This window comes from Solanum lycopersicum, chromosome 7, assembly GCF_036512215.1.
Source record: "Solanum lycopersicum chromosome 7, SLM_r2.1".
In the NCBI taxonomy this organism is placed as follows: Eukaryota; Viridiplantae; Streptophyta; class Magnoliopsida; order Solanales; family Solanaceae; genus Solanum; species Solanum lycopersicum.
The window spans coordinates 66,233,970-66,254,756 of NC_090806.1; the positions used below are offsets into that span (position 1 = coordinate 66,233,970).

General features: G+C 35.0%; 2 protein-coding genes across 8 annotated transcripts; one reads left to right on the plus strand and one right to left on the minus strand.

Moving 5' to 3' along the window:
• Window positions 1–6,018: 6,018 nt before the first annotated feature.
• On the plus strand, window positions 6,019–11,810 carry LOC101258385 (uncharacterized). 7 transcript variants are annotated; one of them, XM_069287124.1, is made up of 11 exons: window positions 6,238–6,610; window positions 7,737–7,874; window positions 8,290–8,406; window positions 8,529–8,667; window positions 9,261–9,479; window positions 9,559–9,696; window positions 9,835–9,913; window positions 10,439–10,507; window positions 10,614–10,689; window positions 11,022–11,078; window positions 11,156–11,810. In XM_069287124.1, exons 5-11 carry the CDS (start codon window positions 9,318–9,320, stop codon window positions 11,508–11,510), a joined length of 936 nt encoding a protein of 311 aa, XP_069143225.1. In that variant the 5' UTR covers window positions 6,238–6,610; window positions 7,737–7,874; window positions 8,290–8,406; window positions 8,529–8,667; window positions 9,261–9,317; the 3' UTR covers window positions 11,511–11,810. The 7 variants fall into 7 exon arrangements, with proteins under 7 accessions (XP_004243240.1, XP_010323647.1, XP_010323650.1 ...); XM_010325346.4 differs by lacking the exon at window positions 8,290–8,406; XM_010325345.4 differs by lacking the exons at window positions 8,290–8,406; window positions 8,529–8,667 and having other exon boundaries at window positions 6,204–6,610.
• A 382-nt stretch (window positions 11,811–12,192) lies between these two features.
• LOC101258079 (citrate synthase 3, peroxisomal-like) lies at window positions 12,193–20,623 on the minus strand. The gene is made up of 13 exons (XM_004243191.5): window positions 20,294–20,623; window positions 20,013–20,193; window positions 19,700–19,785; window positions 19,082–19,186; window positions 14,230–14,292; window positions 13,964–14,073; window positions 13,642–13,761; window positions 13,495–13,570; window positions 13,288–13,361; window positions 13,073–13,193; window positions 12,880–12,977; window positions 12,673–12,796; window positions 12,193–12,595 (listed from the first exon to the last, which is right to left on the minus strand). Exons 1-13 carry the CDS (start codon window positions 20,537–20,539, stop codon window positions 12,464–12,466), a joined length of 1,536 nt encoding a protein of 511 aa, XP_004243239.1. The 5' UTR covers window positions 20,540–20,623; the 3' UTR covers window positions 12,193–12,463.
• Between the last annotated feature and the right edge of the window lie 164 nt (window positions 20,624–20,787).

Below are 20,787 nucleotides of genomic sequence, written 5' to 3' on the forward strand. Positions count from 1 at the left end.
CTGCTTACTGGTCCTCCTTCTATAGCTCTTCATTTGTTTATTTTCCATGCCAACCTCATTGTTGCATAGTTCTATCAGTTCCTTCTTTATTATTCCTTTTCATAGTGACCTATCAGAAATGATTACTCAGTTTAAATCAGAGAATTTAGTAATGAAGACTTCACTCCACTATTTCTGTGATTCATCTAGCATAGATCATTTCGAAATAACAGAAAAGTGATCAGTAAAAAACAATAAAACTTAAACACATTAGATTGCAACATATTCATTGATTATTAGTGGTACTAGATATGCATACTTTAGTTTCCTAGCTTCTGGATCTCCTCCAACTAGCCAAAGGCAGCATGGTATCCCGAAGAACCAACAAACTGAAAATAGGCATGCCTCCATGAACTTTTTATTATTAGAACCGCGCATACTCCCCAGAATCCCACAACAAATCCTACTCCGATACTGACAAAGAACCCCATTTCTCCAAATTCACTAGGAGAGAAATGAGAACGAGGATCCTGATGAAGATCAGGTTCTTCTTCTGTTTCATCATTGCATTTGTCTTGCAATGGATCTCCACATAGATCAGGCTTGCCTGTGTAAATTGAAGGGTCATAAAAGGAGTTAAATTGGTTAGCTGTGGAAACTGTTGTTTGACAGGTCTAATGTGTACAAAATTGGTACTTCGTCCCAAAAATCAGGTATTTCTCCGGTAAGATGATTATTCGAGAGAACTAAAGTTACCAAGTTGGTGATTTTGCTAATGGACAAGGGAATGGTTCCATTGAGAGAGTTTTGAGAAAGATCCAAGTCAGTCAAATCTGGATATCTGTAGCCAATATCAAAAGGAACAGGTCCTGAAAATGAATTGTTACTCAGGCTTATCCAGACTACATTTGAGGACCAAGGTGGAATTGGACCCTCAAAAAGGTTAGACATGAAATAGACAGTGGAACCAGACTTACATTTTAGAGTAGTTGGCACTGTGCCCCTAAGTTGATTATAACCAAAATCCAAATTCTTCAAGTTCCGAGTTCATTTCCCACAACCAATCAGGGAGAGTATCTGAAGTTTTAGCACGCCTGAACGTTAAAGTTTGCAATTCAGTAAGATGTCTGATCCACATAGGAAATTTAGGACCAAATCGACATGACCTGAACTTGAGATACTGGAGACTAAAAGGAGGAATCCACTCGGTGTCAACGTTTGCCACCAAAGGAAGACTAGGAGGTAATGAGTTTGAGGATATATACAACTCCTTCAAACTAGTTAGGTTTGTGAAGTGAGCTTCTGTGATGACACCCCCACCAATTATTTTCAAAAAGGTCTGACAACCAACTTTGAAAGTTTCCCTAAAGTGACTGGAATTTGTCCACTCATTTGGTTCCATACAAGGATCAAATCCTCCAATGATGACAAATTTCCAATTGAATCGGGGATCATACCAACAAACGAATTCTTCCTTAGCTCAATATACTTGAGATTTTTCAAGATCCAATAGAATCTGGAAGAATTCCACCTAATCCAGCATTATATCCCAAGTTCAGCCTCTTTAGCTTGCTTTCGTTGCACCTAGAAAGACCATCAATGAGTTTTGATTATATCGCCTGTGAAATTGTTTAGAGAAAGATCCAATTCTCGCAAGTTGCATAGATTTCCCAGTTGCTCACGCAACTGACCCTCCAGGAAAGAATCCTTAGATAAGTCAAGTATCTGGAGTGAAGTCGTGTTTGCAAGTTCAATTGGAATAGTACCTTGAAGAACATTCGAGATCAAATCAAGATAAAGCAAGTTTTCCAAGCTTAGATAACCAAGATGGGAATAATGAGCTGAACCTGTTGTTCGAGAAATCAAGGACTAACAGTGAAGAGAGATTGAAGAACTCAAAAGACAACGGAAGATTTGAAAGCATGCATTGTGGCAAATGCAACTCTAGAAGGGAAGGAATCATATCGACAGACTGAAGCCAATGGTTCTTCACCTTAGACAAATCCACGCTACCTAAATTAAGAAACTTCAAAGATTGAAGTCTAATGAACCATTTCAAGTTGTTAGCAAATGGTCCATTAGTTGAGTAACTACTAAGATCAAGAAAATGCAATCTTGAAAGATTTCCAATGTGAGGAGGAACAGGTCCATCAAAACCAGAATTCGACAGATTAAGGTATCTCAATATTCGAAAAGATCCAAAGAACTTTGGAATTTGATTCCCTCCAAAGTTGTTTGAACTCAAATCAAGATACCTCAAATGACTTTAAATCAAGCAAAGAAGGACTAATTTCACCACCAAGTTCATAACTTTGATATCCATCACCTATATCATCAACGCGATTAAAAGTGTTACGTAGCTTGATCTTGATTACATTTCTTGTTTTTTTATGTCACACAATGCCTTCCCATTTACAACATTCTTCTCCAATCCAAGAAAAAAGCCTTACTCGAAGGATCGATAAGACCTTTCTTGAGATTAAGTAGAGCTTCCTTCTCTACTTTTATACAACTAACATTAAGATTATTGTGACAAGAAATGAAGTTGATATTTAGTGTGTAATGAAATGTGAACAGAGAACAAAATTCGATATTGGTAGTTAAAAAGAAAAGAAAGTTGCATATATAGTAATATATAATGTGAGAACTTAAAATGAAAAATTGTGTAAGCTTGAACTAAAGCAGATAAAATCACATCGTATTAAGAATATCTTTGAGTTATTTTAGTGTAGCAAAACATAATGACATAACGGTACTTGAGAAAATATAATATGGGGTTGATTTAAACGGACAAATCACTCTATCTTAGAGTTTTTATATCAATTTAACGTAGCAATTTGTATGTAAGTCAATAATTTGACAGGAATTATATGAATTTAGTCCAATGAATAATATCATATCATATTAAAAATATCATTGACCGACCTGGCCTAACAGTGTTCATATTAGAAAGTTAGCGAAAATAAAAAAAATACTAGTGATTTTTTGTATTTGTGCTAATTTTGGTAGACAAAATTACATGTTGCTGATGGAGGACGATAAATATCTCATATAATTAATCGAGACGCATAAAAATCGACTGATAGCAACAATAATTTAATAAAGTTCACTTTATATAAACCTTGACTCACTGGGATCACTTTACACAAAGTATGCGTACTCTTTTTTCTTTTTTTACTTCAACCCCATTTGCACGACAAAAAAAAGGATAAAATAAAATACATTGCATTGCAGAAAACTAAAAACAAAAGGTATCACATGTATATGCGAATCCACTTGGATATAATGTATCTATAACAAATTACACCTAATTTTGATCATTTATACAAAGATACATATACAAAAACGTACGTGAACACACCAACAAACTTGTAAAATTCGTGTTATTGCGAAGTAGAGCGTATCTAAGTAATTACTTCCTTTTGTCCCATTTATTGTGTCACCTTTTTACTTTGCACTTGCATTAACAAAAAATGTAACTTTACCTTCTATCCTTATTTAATGTTTTCTTAAGTTAACTTTAGAATAAATGATGAATACACAAGATTAATTAACTATTCTATCAAGGGTATAATTGATAAAATATGGTAATCTATGCATAAAATTTATAATATGACAAATATTGTGTTCCAGCTATTTATAGAAAGAGATGACATATAATAGGGAAAATTTCAAATATAGCCACAAGAATAAACTTAATTAGGCTCCTTAGCGATATTTTACATGTTTACAGTCCGTAGCTACAATTTTAATGATTATAGACAAGTGCATTTGTATAATTCACTATTATTTTATACAAAAGAAATTATACTTTTTAAAAGATGATGATAGTAATTTCGATTGAAAAAAGTAGGTAAACAATCGCTTAATTCATGAAACAGTATCTCTTTAGACTTTCATATCAAATATGACTTTCCTTCCTTTCGTTAATGTATAAATTGATTTCTATTTGTTATTGTATAAATTATTATTGATTGATTCAAATCATTGATGGTTATTGTCATGTGAAATTAGTGTTGGTATAAATTAGTTATTTACGTACATTGAAAAAATAGATTCTTCGAAGATGGTTTGTATTAATATTTTTGTACATGTATAGATCTGTATTTTTTTTTTTGGTGGAATTAGTGTTGTATATATATAATTGGTCGATGACTATAGTTTATGTGGAATTAGTGTTGGTATAAACTGATTATTTCCGTACGTAATTGTATAATCAGGTTCTTCAAAGGTGGTTTTTATTAGTATATTTTGTATATGTATAGTTTTTTATTATTTTTGGTGGAATTGTTGTTTGTATATGTATAATTCATTGATGATTGTAGTTTATGTGGAATTGGAGTTTGTATAAATTAGTTATTTAAATTTTTAATCGTATAAATGAATAGTGACACTAATAATCAATTTATTTGTATATTATGTATATGTATAATTCAAATATTCTATTCTTTTGTGGAATTAGTATCTCTATATGTATAATTGATTGATAAGTGTTTATTATGTGAAGTTACCGTTTGTATCAATGAGCTATTTTTGTATGTAATTGTATAAAAGGAATAGTGACTATTGATTTGTAATTAAATATAATATGTATAATTCACAACTTATTTATACTTATATATTTGTCATGATATCTTTCAAAGCTATTTTGGATGTCTCTTCATTCATAATTTTAATTGTATCTAATTATAAATCTAAAAATTCATATAAAATTTCAGTCATAAACAAATACAAATAAAAAAGATAAGATAAAATCACCAAAAAAAAAAGAAATTTAACTGCATAACAATTTGCCCTGAAAATCAGGAAGCAATTTGAGAGGAAAAAATTGAAATTTACAAATTTTTTGTGTTCGAAAGATTTAAGGAGAAAATAAGGTAAAGGATCACATAAAAGCATAAAAGTGAACCTTAGGCCCACTTTGTGGTGCCGTCACAAACAAGAATTTTCTTTTAATTTATTCATTTGCAAAACTAGCATTCTCCTTTCATGAAAAGTTGTGACCTTTAGGAAAAGTTGCGACTTTAATGAAGAGTTGTGACTTATATGAAAAGTTGTGACTTTAATGAAGATTTGCGATTTTTATTAAAAGTTGTAAATTTTATGAAAAGTTGTGACCATTTCAATGGATTGCTACTTTTCCAAATAAATGTTACATTTCCGATAAGACACAATAAACATTTGTTAACACTATCCTTTGTTACCTATAAATAGAGGAATTTCCTCTCATTTTAAAGCGACAAAAAATTTGAAGTTTTTCTCCTTCACAAGTAAACATTTGTGTACGTTGCTCCTGTTGAGTGACTCACTGTCACCATTGTTTATGTTACATACCATGATATGTATTTTTACATTTATTAATTTATGCTAATGTTATTAAGTATAAATGATAAAGTCTAATAATTTGTATTTTCCTTTATATTATAAATATTTATTACTACGTAATCTTATATGTAAGATGATATAGGGCTATAATTTTAATGTCTGATAGATTTTAAATATTATTTATAAATTCTGTGATATAAAATTCCTGTGCGAAGTGGAGTACGTAGTGAGAGTCAAGGTCAATGTTGATTGATGAGTTCATCGGACAGAACGATCCATGTGAGGCCTAGGTCAAGGCAGGAAGTTAAAGTGTGACTTCGAGCCTGTTTAGCTCAGCTTAAAAGCTGGTCAAACTGACTTAAAAGCTGGTTTTTGACTTATTTAACTGTTTGGCAATACTCAAAATAGCTTATTTTAAGTTTAAAAAAACTTATTTTAAGCCAAAAGTTAAAAGTTGGGGTAGGGGTGTTTTTTTTTTTAGCTTATAAGCTGTTTTAAGTTGACCACATTTTTATGTTTTTTCCTTTAATATTTTTATACAATCTTCAAATTACCCATATAACCCTAACATCTCTTTCTTAACAACTTTAGCACTTTTATCCAAACGCATAACTGCTTATTTTAAAAATAAGTTTTATTAAGCCCATCCAAACGGGCCCTTCCCCCGTAGGTGGCGGGAGTTAAGCGTCCAATTCGACAACGAACACCAAGTGTAAGAGGCAAAAAGTGTGAGTAATTTTTCTAGTTATAAAGAAAGAGAAGGAATCATTTATATATATGGAAAGGGACATATACACGCTTATACAAACAGCAAAAGTAAACAACGTAATTAATCATAATCAATAATTCATGGCGAGTGATAATTAAAATAAACTCTAATTATAATGATTAATTAGTCCGTATACATTTGCTTAATCGTATAATTTTCCAAGTATAAAATGGAACGGAGGGAATAGTTCTTTTCTTTCCAAAACCGAAAAGGAGACTACTTTCTGAACTGGGCCCTTACATTCTAATCCAAATTTGAAGGCCCAATATTAGCCTGCCGACAACTGCGCGTACAAGCACGCGCTGAAACGCTTCCGATAGTCTTTTTGGGATATAACAAACCTCTGTTCGCCGTCTTCCATCAATCGATCGATTTTTAATTTTTTGTGTTTCCGATGAATCTTCCGATGCGTTGCAGTTTTTAAACTCGATCGGAATTCAAGTTCCTTTATCCCTTCCCCTACAAATTCAATTATTATTTTTCAGATATTTGATCATCGGCGTCGGTCAGGCGAATTCCAGCTCCGATCACATTCCGGTGAGGTTCAATTCTCTTTTTGCTTCTATTTACGGTTTAAATTCTCATGTGGTACATAATTTTCATGTATGTGAATTTTCTTATGTTTAATTCCCGTTAATTTTCATTGCCAAGGCCGACAGTTTTGTGAATTCAACGATCCAATGGATTTTTATTGTTAATTGTAATTGAATTCATAATTTTCTTTCGTGTTGTTTTCTACCTAATCAATGTGATGCATAATCCATGAACTATAAATTTCTGAAATTTTATTCACTACTTTTCTTAAAGCAATACCACTGTACAGTTGATTTTTTTTTGAAGTGTTATTACATTGTTGATAGTTGTAGAAGTTTGAACTTGTGTGGAATTATGTGTTAAGCAACTAGTTATTGGACACGTGTGCTGCACGTATATTTCAAGAGATTTAGTAATTGTTGCGTGGAATTGTGTATTAAGCAACTAGTTATCGGACACGTGTGTTGCACGTAGATTTTGAGAGATTTAGTAATTATTGTGTGGAATTTTGTATTAAGCAACTAGGTATCGGACATGTGTGTTGCACGTAGATTTCGAGAGATTTAGTAATTGTTGCGTGGAATTGTTTATTAAGCAACTAGGTATCGGACTCGTGTGTTACACGTCTATTTCGAGAGATTTAGTAATTGTTGTGTGGAGTTGTGTATTAAGCAACTAGTTATCGGACATGTATGTTGCACGTGGATTTCGAGAGATTTAGTCATTTTTCCGTGGAATTATGTATAAAGCATGGAATTATGTATAAAGCAACTAGTCATCGGACATGTGTGTTGCACGTGTATTTCGAGAGATTAAGTAATTTACATAATTACATAAGATGATTGAAACATGTTATGTCACAGCATAAGTAAAGCAAAGATTTCATGAATGTGGTAGTTTGTTTAACAATTTGAGAATCCAGCTCGAAATAAGCCAATGTGAATTCTAGAGTAATAAAACAAAAATAATTCAATGTTGTCCTTGTTGCAACTCTAATGGTTATAGACATCCTAGTGAAAATTGTGTTGAAAGTGATAGACATTCTAGACTATTGATCATAATTAGATAGATGCTCAAGCATCAAAATTAAATGTTGTCTGACACTAAATTGAAGCATTGCTCATGATAGGAGAGTGATGAAAAGAAGAGGAAATTGATAGTTACATTTGGTTCAAACCTAATTAAGCTATTTCTAGCTCAGCCGCCTCCAACTCTCTATCTCAATTTCCATTGGTCGGTCTGCTTTCCAGAACAAATCCTTGTTCAGGTAAATCTTGAATTAGATTCCTGAAATTTACACAAATCATTTGTGAGTCCATTTTCTAACAGCCTCTTAATTCAATAGGAAAGTAGCTTCTTTTTTTTTATTAGAAATTTGTAAATCAATCTTCATTTGAACTTTAAGAAAATAAAAGATCAAACCTTTCTCTAAAGCAATCCAAAACAAGAATAAAAATTATTTCTTACAACTCGCACTTGTTCAGAACCTGATAGTTATACTTCTTCTACAGAAATGACATTTCTTTCTCTTCCCTTTACTTTTATTCTTCCCGTCCTTTGCAAATGGCAAGACTGATTGCCAAAATACACCTAAACTGATATATGATTATGAATTAGATTGGTCTTATTTAAAACAAAAATCACAAGAAAATAACCCCTGCGTTTTTGGAATTTTTCTATAGGTGTAAGGGAACAAATTATTTTAGAGGATATGACATTTTTTGATAGTTATGGAGCAAGACTTTTGAACATCCTTATATTCAATCGGAAGAGCATACATCACTTCAATTAAAAAATTAGTATTATTTATTGTCTTGACCCTTAACCTTTATATTCATCTGTTGCTTGAAAAATTCAATTATATGCTTTAAATAAGTTATTAATGTGTGGATTAAATTGTTGCCATTTGGGATTTGCTCAGGAAAAACAAATGGGCAGTTCCCTTTTTAATTTAACATGAAGATTGTGGGCTTTAAATATAGTGAATGGATGGAATGAATGAAAGGAGAAAATCAAGAAAATAAAACTTAATCAGATGACTACTGGACTTCATCTAAAAGGTAAGGAAATTTAAAATGTCATAACTTGTAAAGAATTAAAGTGTTGTGTGACATCCCAGCTTAGTATAAGAAGTCCCACATCGGCAAAACAAAGGAGAGATTTTGAGTATATAAGTAAGGTAAGCAGGTCTTACACCCTAGTGACACGTCCTAAAGTCATGCGGCCCTAGGCCGAAAATGGTATCACTAGCAGGTTGGGCTGTTACATGTTGGACTTCAAATTCTAACAATGTGTAATTAAAATATTTATTATTTTATTAGATATTTAGTCTGATTTTGTTGTTGTGGAGGGAAGAAATCCAACTTGAGCTTCCTACTTTGAGTATGATATATGGTATATGATATATGATATGCTATACACAAGCATCAATTGTAAATGTTCAAAAATGATAAATGTGAAAACAAGAAATTCAACTGTATCTGTTCAAGGAGTAATTTCTTGAAATTCAACAGGAAACATACAGAAGGTTAGCTGATAGACAGCAGGAAGCTATTGTTTACCTGGTTTAGTATTGAATGTACTAAATACTTCTAAATCTGGACTTTTACGTCTGGATTTTCTTTCTTCTGCTGATTAACTTTTTCATATGAAGGTGTGAGCTGGCCAGAATAGATTGAAGCACGTACTGAGACATAAAAGGCGTTTTACAATGAGGTGTAAGGTTCCTTCGCTGGTAGATTTATGTGTTCGGACAGCAGTAGATAATTTGAGGTACCTTGGGGATGTGGGTGAAACAGACACTTATCTACTAGAGCGCATTTTGCCTCACTGTTCTCTTGAACAATTGACACATGTGGAGAATTCGACAGAAGTAAGAAACTCTATGATTAGGTTATCCTCTTGCAGTGTTACATATCAAGTCCATTTGTAATGCTCAAATTCTTCTTCAGGGAAGAGATCTCAGTCAAGTGACTGATAGACTTTGGAAGAGGTTTTACCAGATTGAGTTTGGTGACAAGAGCATCAATCAGGTGGTTGAGCGAATGAAGCAAGTGAAAGTAACATTTAAATGGAAACAGTTATATGAGGTGATTTATCATATCATATTTTGTTTTTACTCCCTTATTATGATTTATGATATATGTTTAGTATTGAATCACATCTTCCTCTTATTGTTGTTACCAAATCATTCGACATTACAAAAGGGTATATCAATTTACTTGCAGGCGAAGACACAGGAAATGGAGGAAACTCAACAAAGATCATTTGAAAGAATCAAGGAATTGTACCAAAACGAAAATGCCAGTATGTGCTTTACTTCTGTTTCTTTGTTCTTTAATTTGTATTCCCAGTGTGGTACCATCCTCTAGTTTTAGTTGAGGCCATAATAAGCTGTCATATATATTCAGATGTTGATCTTGACTAATTAGCCTGTTTCCTTTAACAACAATGGGAAATTTTCCAATTACCTCTTAAAGAACTATGTTGGGACTTGTAAGAGTGTGTTACAGAATTCAGATCAGCTAGGGAGTTCCAAAAATCCTGCTCAGAAAATTTTATTTGGTCTTTTATGGTGATAGGTTGTAGATATGTTTTTTCTTGAGCCGAGGGTCTATTGTAACCTCTCTACCTTCCGAGGTAAGGGTAAGACCTGGTTACACACTACCCACTCCACACCCCACTTATGGATTACCTTGAGTATGTTGTTGTGTCGTCATGATCATACTTGACTTTATCTAGTTCTTGAAACTTGTTTAATTTCTCTTTTTATGGAAATATGTTGTGAGTTACCATTACTATTGATATTTAATCTTTTTTATTTGTGTGTAGAACGGCAAAGCCGACAAGTTCAAGTCTGCACAAAGGTTCCCCCTTCTAGCAATAAAAGAAGCTTTTATGGTAAGCTTCATGTTTTCTTTATATACCTTTTCCTGTCAAACTAAACATATTATGTTAATTTAGAATGCGAGGTATTTTTGTTCCTGAATAAGAAGTTAACTTGTAGGTAGTGGACTTGGTAGCAATTTTGGGAACACAAAGAGTCCGTTGATGAAGAAGGCAAAAATAGAGTTTGTCAACAGGTAAGTTTGGCCTCCATTAGAACAATTACATGGCTTAAACATTATTTTATTCATGCAAAAGCTCTCTGTTCCCCACTCCGTACTGGATGGTCTTTCCCAGTGTTTGTGCTTGTGTTGTTAAACCTGTCCTCAACTGTCACTACCTTCATGGGCATAGATCGAATGTGGATTCTTGGTATATTCTGTTTGATTGGAAAATTGTGCTAAGATATTTTAACAATGCTAGTTCTACTAACTAAAGAAAACAGCTGTCTCTGTATTATATTTCTTGTGTTATCTGCGCTATTTTCTATTTTCATATTGATCACTCTCTCTTGTGTTGTTTCTCACAGTCGAGAAGTAAAGAATTTAGCTGCTATGAAGAATAAGTCTGTGCAAAGAAATCATAGGTAAAGACATACTTGCAGCTGTTTATACTTGACCATAATCCATTTTATTCTTATCTTATCTTCTCTTTTGTTCCCAGCCAAGTTTCTTCTATTAAGAAACCAGGTAGTTTTGTTTCTTCTCAAGAAAGAGGCAGAGGATATGAGCCTGACACCACAGCTAGGCGTGGTTCCTCCACATATCCTGACACCGCAGCTAAGCGTGGTTCCTCCACATATCCTGACAGCGCAGCTAGGCGTGGTTCCTCCACATATCATGACACCGCAGCTAGGCATGGTTCCTCCACATATCCTGACGCTGCAGCTAGGCGTGGTTCCTCCACCTATCCTGACACCGCAGCGAGGCGTGTTCCCTCCACATATCCTGATACCACAACTAGGCTTGGTTCCTCCCCCATGGCTTCGTCAGCAAGATCGAAATTTACTAGCCGGTAGGAGAGAAGTTAGGCTGGCATTTTATGTATCAAAGCTGGCTGTTGAAAGGAAATGCTGAGCGGTGTGTCTTCCGCTACATGAAAGCGCAGTTGTGTAAATTCTATAAAACGCCTGAAAGTGCAACTCTGCAATTTTCGTAAAACGTTTGGCGTGCTCCGTATATCATACTTAACATTATGTTCAATCCATGATTCTGCAAATAGTGCTCTTGGATTTGTTGTTAAGGTGGATATTCGGTTTTGTAAACAACGCTTTGGATGTTATAATATATTGGTCTATTAGATAATGATACAAATATAATCCATTTTTGGACATTATTACATTATACTTACGATGACAATATATTGCGTGTTGTTATATAATTATGCATTATACAAATATTATTTATACAATAACGATTATATTACGTGTGTTACATAATTATGCATTATACAAATATTATTTATACAATAACAATCGTCTATAGTTGAATTTATACTTTTTTCGCTGGTATGTTGCATTGGAAGCCCCAATATTTTAACAGTTCCATTTCACCTAATAACTTGTTCCGTTAATAGAAATATCATCACATACTCCATGTTGTATGGTCCATATCAAACTTAATACTACAACGACTAAAACTATAGAATACTTAAAAATTAAATTTTGTGTTTCATACACTTGGTACTAGTAGAATTGAATATACATTATAAAAATTTTCAAATTTTCATATATTCGTAAATTCATTGTACTGAATTTCATTTCCAATTCGTACATTTCAAAAATAAAGTACAACCCATAATTCAAAATTCTAACCGAACATCAGAAAATTTGAATTCTGAGTACATTATTATTATTACATGCAAGCTTAAGAAGAAAACAGAGCATCTCCATTGGTGGTAAACCTAAACAAGAGCTTGATGTTCTATTCATCTACATTTTCCTGATGTAACGTCTGAAACTACGAACCAAGTCTAATCACCCGAACCAGCTAACCTCCGCCTGGTGGCGTTGGAGACTGATACCTGACCGAACTTATCCGTCTCGGTTGAAGGTGATCGACCTCGGAGAGGCACATAGTGACGCAACCATACACCAGTGTACACCTGAAAGGAGAGAATGAATATCATCTAAACAGAATTACCTATGATATATAGGCAAAAGGGACCAAGTTATACATTACCTGTGCTGGTCTCATTATCTTGGTATCAGGATCGTCAAGGGACTCACGCCAATGCGCTAAGTAGCCAGCCATGCGAGGGATTGCAAATAAAACTGGAAAGAACTCCGTGGGAAATCCTATTGCCCTGTTACACAGCTATGTATTACTGTAAAGTCTAAGATCATTCTAGACTTGGTCATTTTAAAATTCATGTGAAGTCATTCTTACCTGTAGATTAAACCAGAGTAGAAATCGACATTCGGGTACAACTTCCTTTCTACAAAGTACTCATCTGAGAGTGCAGCTTTTTCCAGAGCAACAGCAACCTGAAGATAATATGAGAGACACTATATAAGATATGTGAAATAGCAGATTGAACTTTTGAAAGCATGATATCCACACGGAGACGAGTAAGGCTCACCTCAATTAAAGGATCGCGACCAACAATGGAAAATACTTCTTCTGCTAGCTTCTTAATCACTTTAGCTCTAGGATCATAATTTTTGTAGACACGGTGCCCAAAACCAGACATCTTACGCTTCCTAGACGATAGGAAAAGCAAAAAGGAGTAGAAATGGTTAAATATGAATAGACCATTTTCTTTATGTTAAAGATGACTACTAGAAAATGATGCACCTGTTTTTCACGCCCTCAATGAACTCTGGAATATTGTCAATACTTGCAATCTCGCTTAGCATCCTGAGCACGGCCTACAAACCATTTAAAAACAGCATGATATGGTGCTACAACCAGTAAGTGATTTTGTGACGGGGAGAGAGTGTTCATTATATTTGAAAGCTCGTTTAAAGAAAATTTCATTGTCTTAGTACATCAACGTTGTACCTCATTTGCACCTCCATGAAGGGGGCCATACAAAGCACCAACCGCTCCAGCTATAGCTGTGTACACATCAACACCGCTGCACAAACATAAGGGTGTCAATGGAGACTAAAACTTCTCAGCTTTTTGATAGTGCGAGAAAATGCCTACCTTGATGCAAGATGACGAGCAGCTGCGGTTGAGCAATTCATTTCATGCTCCGCGTGTAAAATAAAGAGAATGTCCACTACACGAGCAAGTCGAGGGTTCGGTTTGTAAGACCTATTACCTCTGCATGTTCATGGAACAAGTTGTTAACTTGCCAGCTAGATCTTATATCAATAAACAAGTATGTTACGGACCACTAGTGTCATACATCTCCCTGGGTAAAGGGGGAACAATAATTGCTTTTATCCAATTTAGGCATCGCTTAAATTTTCTTTCTAGCTGGAGCTTGATATCAGAGAGAATTAAGTTAAGAAATAGAACTTACAATGAATCTAGCATGTACAAGAAGTTCTCTGCATAAGAAAGGTTGTTGGACGGAAGGACAGGTGGTCTTCCAGCCATCCTCAAGTAGGCAGCTGCAGCAATTACAGGTGCCTGCCAAAATTCAGTTAATAAGAGGATGGATTAGTGCAATGATTGTAGATAACAGTCAAGGCTGTACACATCAAAAAGGAACATGAGTTCATAATTTGACTATTTCAGCAGTTTAAGCAATCAAAGACAGTTGAGTGAAAAGCTAATAGAAATAACCTTTCCAAGGATGCGAACTATTTGTTTATCCCTCACTTGTTTTGAATTGTATATATCTTGGCCCTGCATCAACATAAACACACATGATCAGAGTCGCAGCGGGAGAGGGACATGGAACAACACCATTGAAATCACAACAAGCACACTCACTAGTGTTTCCTTATCCGACTACGGGAGTGGACTTTCCATCCCTTCAAGAGAGAAGTATTTAGCCAGCAATCATTTTATTCATCACACTAAACAATATACGAGCTATAAGATAAAAACATCCTAATTTTTAATATCTCTACTAATTATAGGGATGGCAAACGGAGCGGACTGGGGCAGGGCAGTTGCGAGGCAAACCCACGTAAACGGCAAACATTCCAACCCGCCCCACCCCGCCCCACCCCACATAATAAAATATTCTAGTTTTAACCCGCCCAACATAAACCCCCCACGGACCCACCCCACATAATTCTTTTTCATTATCACGAAGAAGTATCATATTGCAATTTTTTCTCTCTTTTTTATTTTGTCATTTTTATCTTTCTTTTTTTTTTTTGTCAATTCCTCTGATCATTATACTACTTCAACATTTATTGTAATTATATTTATATGACTTGTACAAAGTTAAAGGGTGCTTATGAACCCAGAACTTGACAGGAAGAAACGAGGAACAAAAAAGAAAATTCACTATCTTGAATTTTACCTGTTGTTTTTATATAAAAGAAATATTTGTTGTTTTCCACTAATATTAGTATATCATTTCAACCATGTGAGGTACATAAATATTGAAATGAAAAGAAAATTTAATTTCAACCCGATGAAAAAAAAAATAATAATCAAGTTGTAAAACTGTGAAGATCGTTAATTGTAAAATTGTTGAAGGGCAAAATAATGCAACTCTGTTTTGCTCCAAAATGTGGAGGGAGGAACCCGCCCCACACCCGCATTAAATTCCTTTGAAAAATTTTCAACCCACCCGCATAAAGTAAAATCCGCCCTAACCCGCATTAGGAAAATCTCGCCCCGCCCTCACCGCTCCCCATTGTCATCCCTAACTAACTATTGCTTGGCCTCCTTTATGTAGGGAAGATAATATAGACAGACCTAAGTCTTCCATGGTCCACCAATAGTAAACCCCTATCCAGTCTAAAAATAGTAAATTCCTAACCTGGCTACAACTCTTCTATCCCAATAAAACTAAATACATGACAAACTTTATTGTTCAAACAGACCCCCACTAACATGTGAAGAAGCCTAACAAAACAAAATACACGTAAAACTAAATATGTTGTTGGCATGGGACATCATGTGCAAGTAGGTGGGTGAGCACCTTATAGGCAACTTATAAGCAGACCAGTTTGTTGTTGTTCTACAAGCAGGTGGTAAGCTACTTGTAGGCACAAATAACTTGTAGGAAGACGGTAGGCACATTTAACTAGGAAGATTTTATGGAGGTAGAGGTAAATGGGTACTTTCTTACACATGTCATCAGGCATTATTAGATTACACATTGTTGAGGGTCTTGACGGACGGCTTGCGTATCGTTCTTCCATCCAAGACCATGTCTAGTATGGATTTCCCTATCGGGCTAGATGAAAGAGGAATCCTCCAAAAGATTTTTAACAGAGCAAGAAAAGAAACCTTCTATCAACCTTCTTAGATCCCACACCAGACATGGAGTGGACTGGTGAATGGAGGAAGGGTACGCAAGCCTGCTATCAAGATCTTCAACATCGTACAGTCGAATAATCTTGATGACATGTGCAAGTCCGCCATAAATCTTCCTAGTTTAGTTTGTCTATCCATCTTCCCACAGGTGCTTATCCACTTACTTACAGATCTTCCCACAGGTTGCTTATCCACCTACTTGCAGAAATGCCTACAAGTGATTTACCACTTGCTTGCAGAACAACAACATACTCGCTTGCTTGCAAGATGCTTAAAAGAAGCTTGCTTGCAGAACAACAACATACTCGCTTGCTTGCAAGATGCTTAAAAGAAGCTTACCCGCATATTTGCTAGTGCCTACAAGCTGCTCACACACCTGCTTGCTCGTGCTGTGACATGCCAACAACATATAGTTTTACATGTTTATTGTTTTGTTAGTGAGTTGTTGTTAGACTGCTTCACATGTTAGTGGACCTTTTTTGAATGGAGTGTCATATATTAATTGCATGCCCAGATAAAGATTTACTATTTTTGGACAAAATAGGGCTTTACTACTTCTAAAATGATGGTCATGTAAGATAATATTTTGGCTGAAATTATCGACAGCCCCTTACAATTGTCTGCATAATTCATTTAGACACCTCAACTAGGACATACACCTATTGAACACCTAAATTTTTCAAAATATCTTTCAATTAAACACAAAACGCTAATGTGACGAAACAAGTGCGTGTCACTGCTACTTAACGCATGAATAGAGCAAAATTTTATTTTTTATTAAATGGTACCTATTTTTTTCACTGCTGACATACATTTAACTAAATAATTAAAAAATAATATTAGTTTCACATTTATCTCTTCATACCAACCGCACCACACACCCACACCCACACCCATAGCCATGGATTAACGGTCATCTTCTTTCTCCACTATTTTAATGATATTAAATTCTTAGCATTTTTTTTCATTCTTTTTTTTTCTTTATTTTTTGTGAAAAAAATTTGCTAATTTAATATGTGAGAAAGAAGAAAAATTTTGAACACTGGAGTTAAAAATTGATCGATATTCGTCCATCTCTATTCCGATCACTCCGATTGAACAAACATCTCCACGCATTGAACTTATTAAAGATGATATTAAAAAATTCAACATACTTCCAATCTTTCTTCCTCACGAGAATAACCGATCTAGAAGAATGAATTTGAGGGGGGGATTTTTACTTTTGTTATCTTAGTTAACAAGAGAGGAATTCATGGTGGCTGCAGGGTTCACATGATAAAAGGAAGAAGAAAGGTAAAGGGTTAGGTGGGGGTGGGGGAGATTTTCTTTTTAAATATTTTTGTGATTAATAAGTAAAGGCTGAAAAATATTTTTCATTTTTTAAAATAAAAAATTATATTTTATTGCTAGACTGGAACCATGTGCAATGTGTCATAATTTTATTTGTCATTATTTTAAGATGATGCGCGTGAATTACACGCAAAATAATTTTAAAGAGAGTTTTTGTTATATGTTCAATGAATACATATTCTTTAATATTAAAGTGTCTAATAGGTAATAGACTTAGTTGAGATGTCTAAGTGAATTATGCGAATAACTTTAAAGGGCTGTCGATAACTTAAGCCTAATATTTTTTATTCTTAGGTTGGTCTTAAACTTTAGGAGTAGGACCAATAGTTAGTAGATATTTCAAAAATTAAGAATCTTTATCTTAAGAGCTTTTACATCTTTTAGCATTAATAAAATGATTGTTTGCTACACACTTCTGCTCTTCTTCTTCTCTCTTGAATGAATGAAAAGCCTGATCTCTTAGACGGAGTAAAGAAGCACTAGGCAAGTGCTGCTTGATGTGACAAATTTTATCAAGTTAGCTAGTTGCAACTAAAATAATTTCCGATGTTTCTTACATAACAAAGCATGTAAATCTGTTAGTAGAGTAGACCGAAATCTGAGGGTGTATTGGACAGAGTGTGCCACCAGAGCCCATGTCTGTCAGGAAAAGTCTGCTACTATGATCCAATTTACTGCTTAGACTGACTTTGGCAAGCCATCCTTCAGGTTGCGAAGCCGGGTTTATAGCAGACCGTGATACGTAATCGCAGTAGTAGGAAAGCTTGTAATTCCAATGCTTGGTGCCTGCCTATTATTGGTCACCAAGCAAAGACAAAGTGCTAAACCGAATTTATCTATAGACTCTACTTCGAGATAAGTCCAACTCATGCAACAAAATAAGAGCAAATGCTGAACCAGAGTCAACTTGTTCTCCATCGCACCCTTAGTTGTGATGAACCAGTATCTGTAGCACTAATCAATTTGTCCCCCTCCACCATAGTTGAGAATCATAGCGTCTTAACGACAAGTTCAGGGCTAAAAAAGAATCTCAACACCCGGTCCCCACCACCCTTTGTTCCATGAAAATGGACCCCTAAGAAGGTCAGCAGAAGTAATTGAAGCCATAGATAAGAATTGAACAGGAAAAAAAGACTGTTTCAGTCTCCTATTTGTAAAGAACCTTACGTGTCTGGCCAAACAAGAGGCAGGACAAGAAGAGATCACTAGTGTCAAACTGTGTCATAAGAAACAGAAATTTACCAAAGAGTAAGACCGTCATTAAGAAAGGACGGTCAAGGGGCTAAGAAGGAGCAAATTAAACTATCATATGGAAAATGATCATTTGTCTACAGGATATGGCTTCACCTTCCTTATTTTAAACATTCAATAGAACCAATAAAAGTTATCCTAACAAATCAAAACGAGGAGAAGGAACATTCAATGCAATGAATATATGTAAAGCAAAAACATATTTTGCTCAAGCAAATGCATCGCCTGCAGATTCACATATATGCGGAATAAGCCACTGAAATACAACATCACAATAAAGAGGAAAAGGCGGTACAAAAGCATGGGGCTTCAAAATTTTACTTACCCTAAGAACTGGATTGGCATCATAATGAAATACAGAAAAAGCACTATAGCACTAAGAACTGGATTGGCATCATAATGAAATACAGAAAAAGCACTATAGCACTAAAAAGAACATCCAATGCAATGAACACATGAAGCAAAAAAAAAAAGATTTTGCTCAAACAAATATATTGTCCCCTGAGATATGCGGAATGTGCCGGTGTAATACAGCATCATCACATAAGAGGGGCAAAGAAGGGATCAAAAGTTGGGAACTTCAAAATTTGCTTACCCTAAGAGCTGGATTGGCATCAGGATGAAAGACAGATAGGGTGCTCATAGCACTAACAAGAACACCCATCGGGTGAGCATCATGAGGCATTGACTGTATGATATCCTGCAACACAAGATCACACAATTATCTCAGCTACACTCAAAACCACTCGCATCGAAATGATCCGCACGGAAACACATGAAATGTGGTCTGAACATCTGGAAAAATATATAAGCATAATATCTCATAATGCTAACATTCCAGTTCATATATAGAAAAATATATAAGCATAACATCACATTCCAGTTCATATATAGCAAAATAATCATGCTCTCTAGAGCTAGGTTCAGATGGACAAAGGTGTGAAATAATCTATTTTAGCCACTTGACTCGCCTGGAACAACAATGCTTGAAATCAGCAAGCTACCAGATGGGGCGAATAGACAAGCATGTCTTATATGTACATGCCCTTGTTTTTCAGAAGCTTCATGCGTCAAGGGGCAACACTTTTTAAGATAAGTATAGTGAGAAATGCACAACAAAGAGGTTGTAGCCTGTCTCCTAAGATAATGAATAGCGCTTGAGAGTGGAACACACAAAATAAAGCTTTCTTCGAAAATTAAGATATGATCGTACCAAAACTCCCTGAGGAACTGCTGAATGATGTGAAACTGCAAACTCCCAGTCTGATAATTGGTTCTCAGATGGTAAATTACCATACACTGCATAATTCACGTAACGCCATTGATAAAATATGAACCATCTTATGAATCAAAACTGTGAAGTAACATAAACCAGCTTCTGAAGCAGAACCTTCAGAGCAACGAACTCATTTCAAGATAACAAGAACATTGACTGGTATTTACAAAAAGCAGTTGAAGAAATCCAATGATGCATTAGAAGTGAGGCTTAAGAATCTGATGAAGTAAATTTCATTATTAACACTTACTTAAAAGATAAGCCACTTCTAAGAAGGAACTTCTCTCAGCCAACTCTTCAATCGGGTAACCTCGATACCTGAGAATCCCTGCATCACCATCTATGTAACATATTGATGAACGAACGGGTGCAGTGTTGAGATAGCCCGGATCATAAAGCTTGAGACCCTTATCATTGTATCCAGTAGATATCTATATAACAAATAACAATTACAGTATATATAAAAAAAATAAAATAATAATCAAAACAAATAGTACTAACTACACGACGCAAACAAGCATAGAAGCTTACTTTCTTAAAGTCGGTAGCTTTAACAGTTCCTTCCTCGGTAACCGGAACCTGATACTTCTTACCGGTCCTCTCATCAATGATTGTCAAGGCGCCTTTCAGATTAGGCGGCGGCGACACGGCAGCGGTTGGTGCAGATACAGAGGAAGTTTCCAGACCATGGGAGGAGGCGGAGTAATCGGCGGCGAGATGAGCTGTGATTACCGATAACCGACTTCGAGCAACAGCTGAAGATTTCCCGCGCTCCATTAGTGTTACTAATAAATTCTATGGTTCAGTTATTTGTGATCTTTGAAATGCATATTGTGTGTCTCGTGTTTATATAGAAAACAAAATTTATGATGAGGACTAAGCACGTGTAGTGCTTTATTTAGCTCCAACTAGTTATATATATCCATTACGTGGCGTTTAGCGATTCGGCGTAATTTGGCGCTAGTGCATTTTGAAAGTCGTGTATGAAGTTACAAATTTTATCAATCAAAGATAATACACATGTA

What these genes read in the sequence shown, in the direction of transcription:
- LOC101258385 (XM_004243192.5), top strand. Translation starts at nt 9,318, where the DNA reads ATGAGGTGTAAGGTTCCTTCGCTGGTAGATTTATGTGTTCGGACAGCA. An exon ending in GTACCAAAACGAAAATGCCA is followed by an intron (nt 9,914 to 10,438) that starts GTATGTGCTTTA and finishes ATTTGTGTGTAG; the next exon opens with AACGGCAAAGCCGACAAGTT. An exon ending in TCTGTGCAAAGAAATCATAG is followed by an intron (nt 11,079 to 11,155) that starts GTAAAGACATAC and finishes TTTTGTTCCCAG; the next exon opens with CCAAGTTTCTTCTATTAAGA.
- LOC101258079 (XM_004243191.5), bottom strand. Translation starts at nt 20,539, where the DNA reads ATGGAGCGCGGGAAATCTTCAGCTGTTGCTCGAAGTCGGTTATCGGTA. An exon ending in ATTGAGGGCGTGAAAAACAG is followed by an intron (nt 13,194 to 13,287) that starts GTGCATCATTTT and finishes CCTATCGTCTAG; the next exon opens with GAAGCGTAAGATGTCTGGTT. An exon ending in AGATAATGAGACCAGCACAG is followed by an intron (nt 12,596 to 12,672) that starts GTAATGTATAAC and finishes CTCTCCTTTCAG; the next exon opens with GTGTACACTGGTGTATGGTT.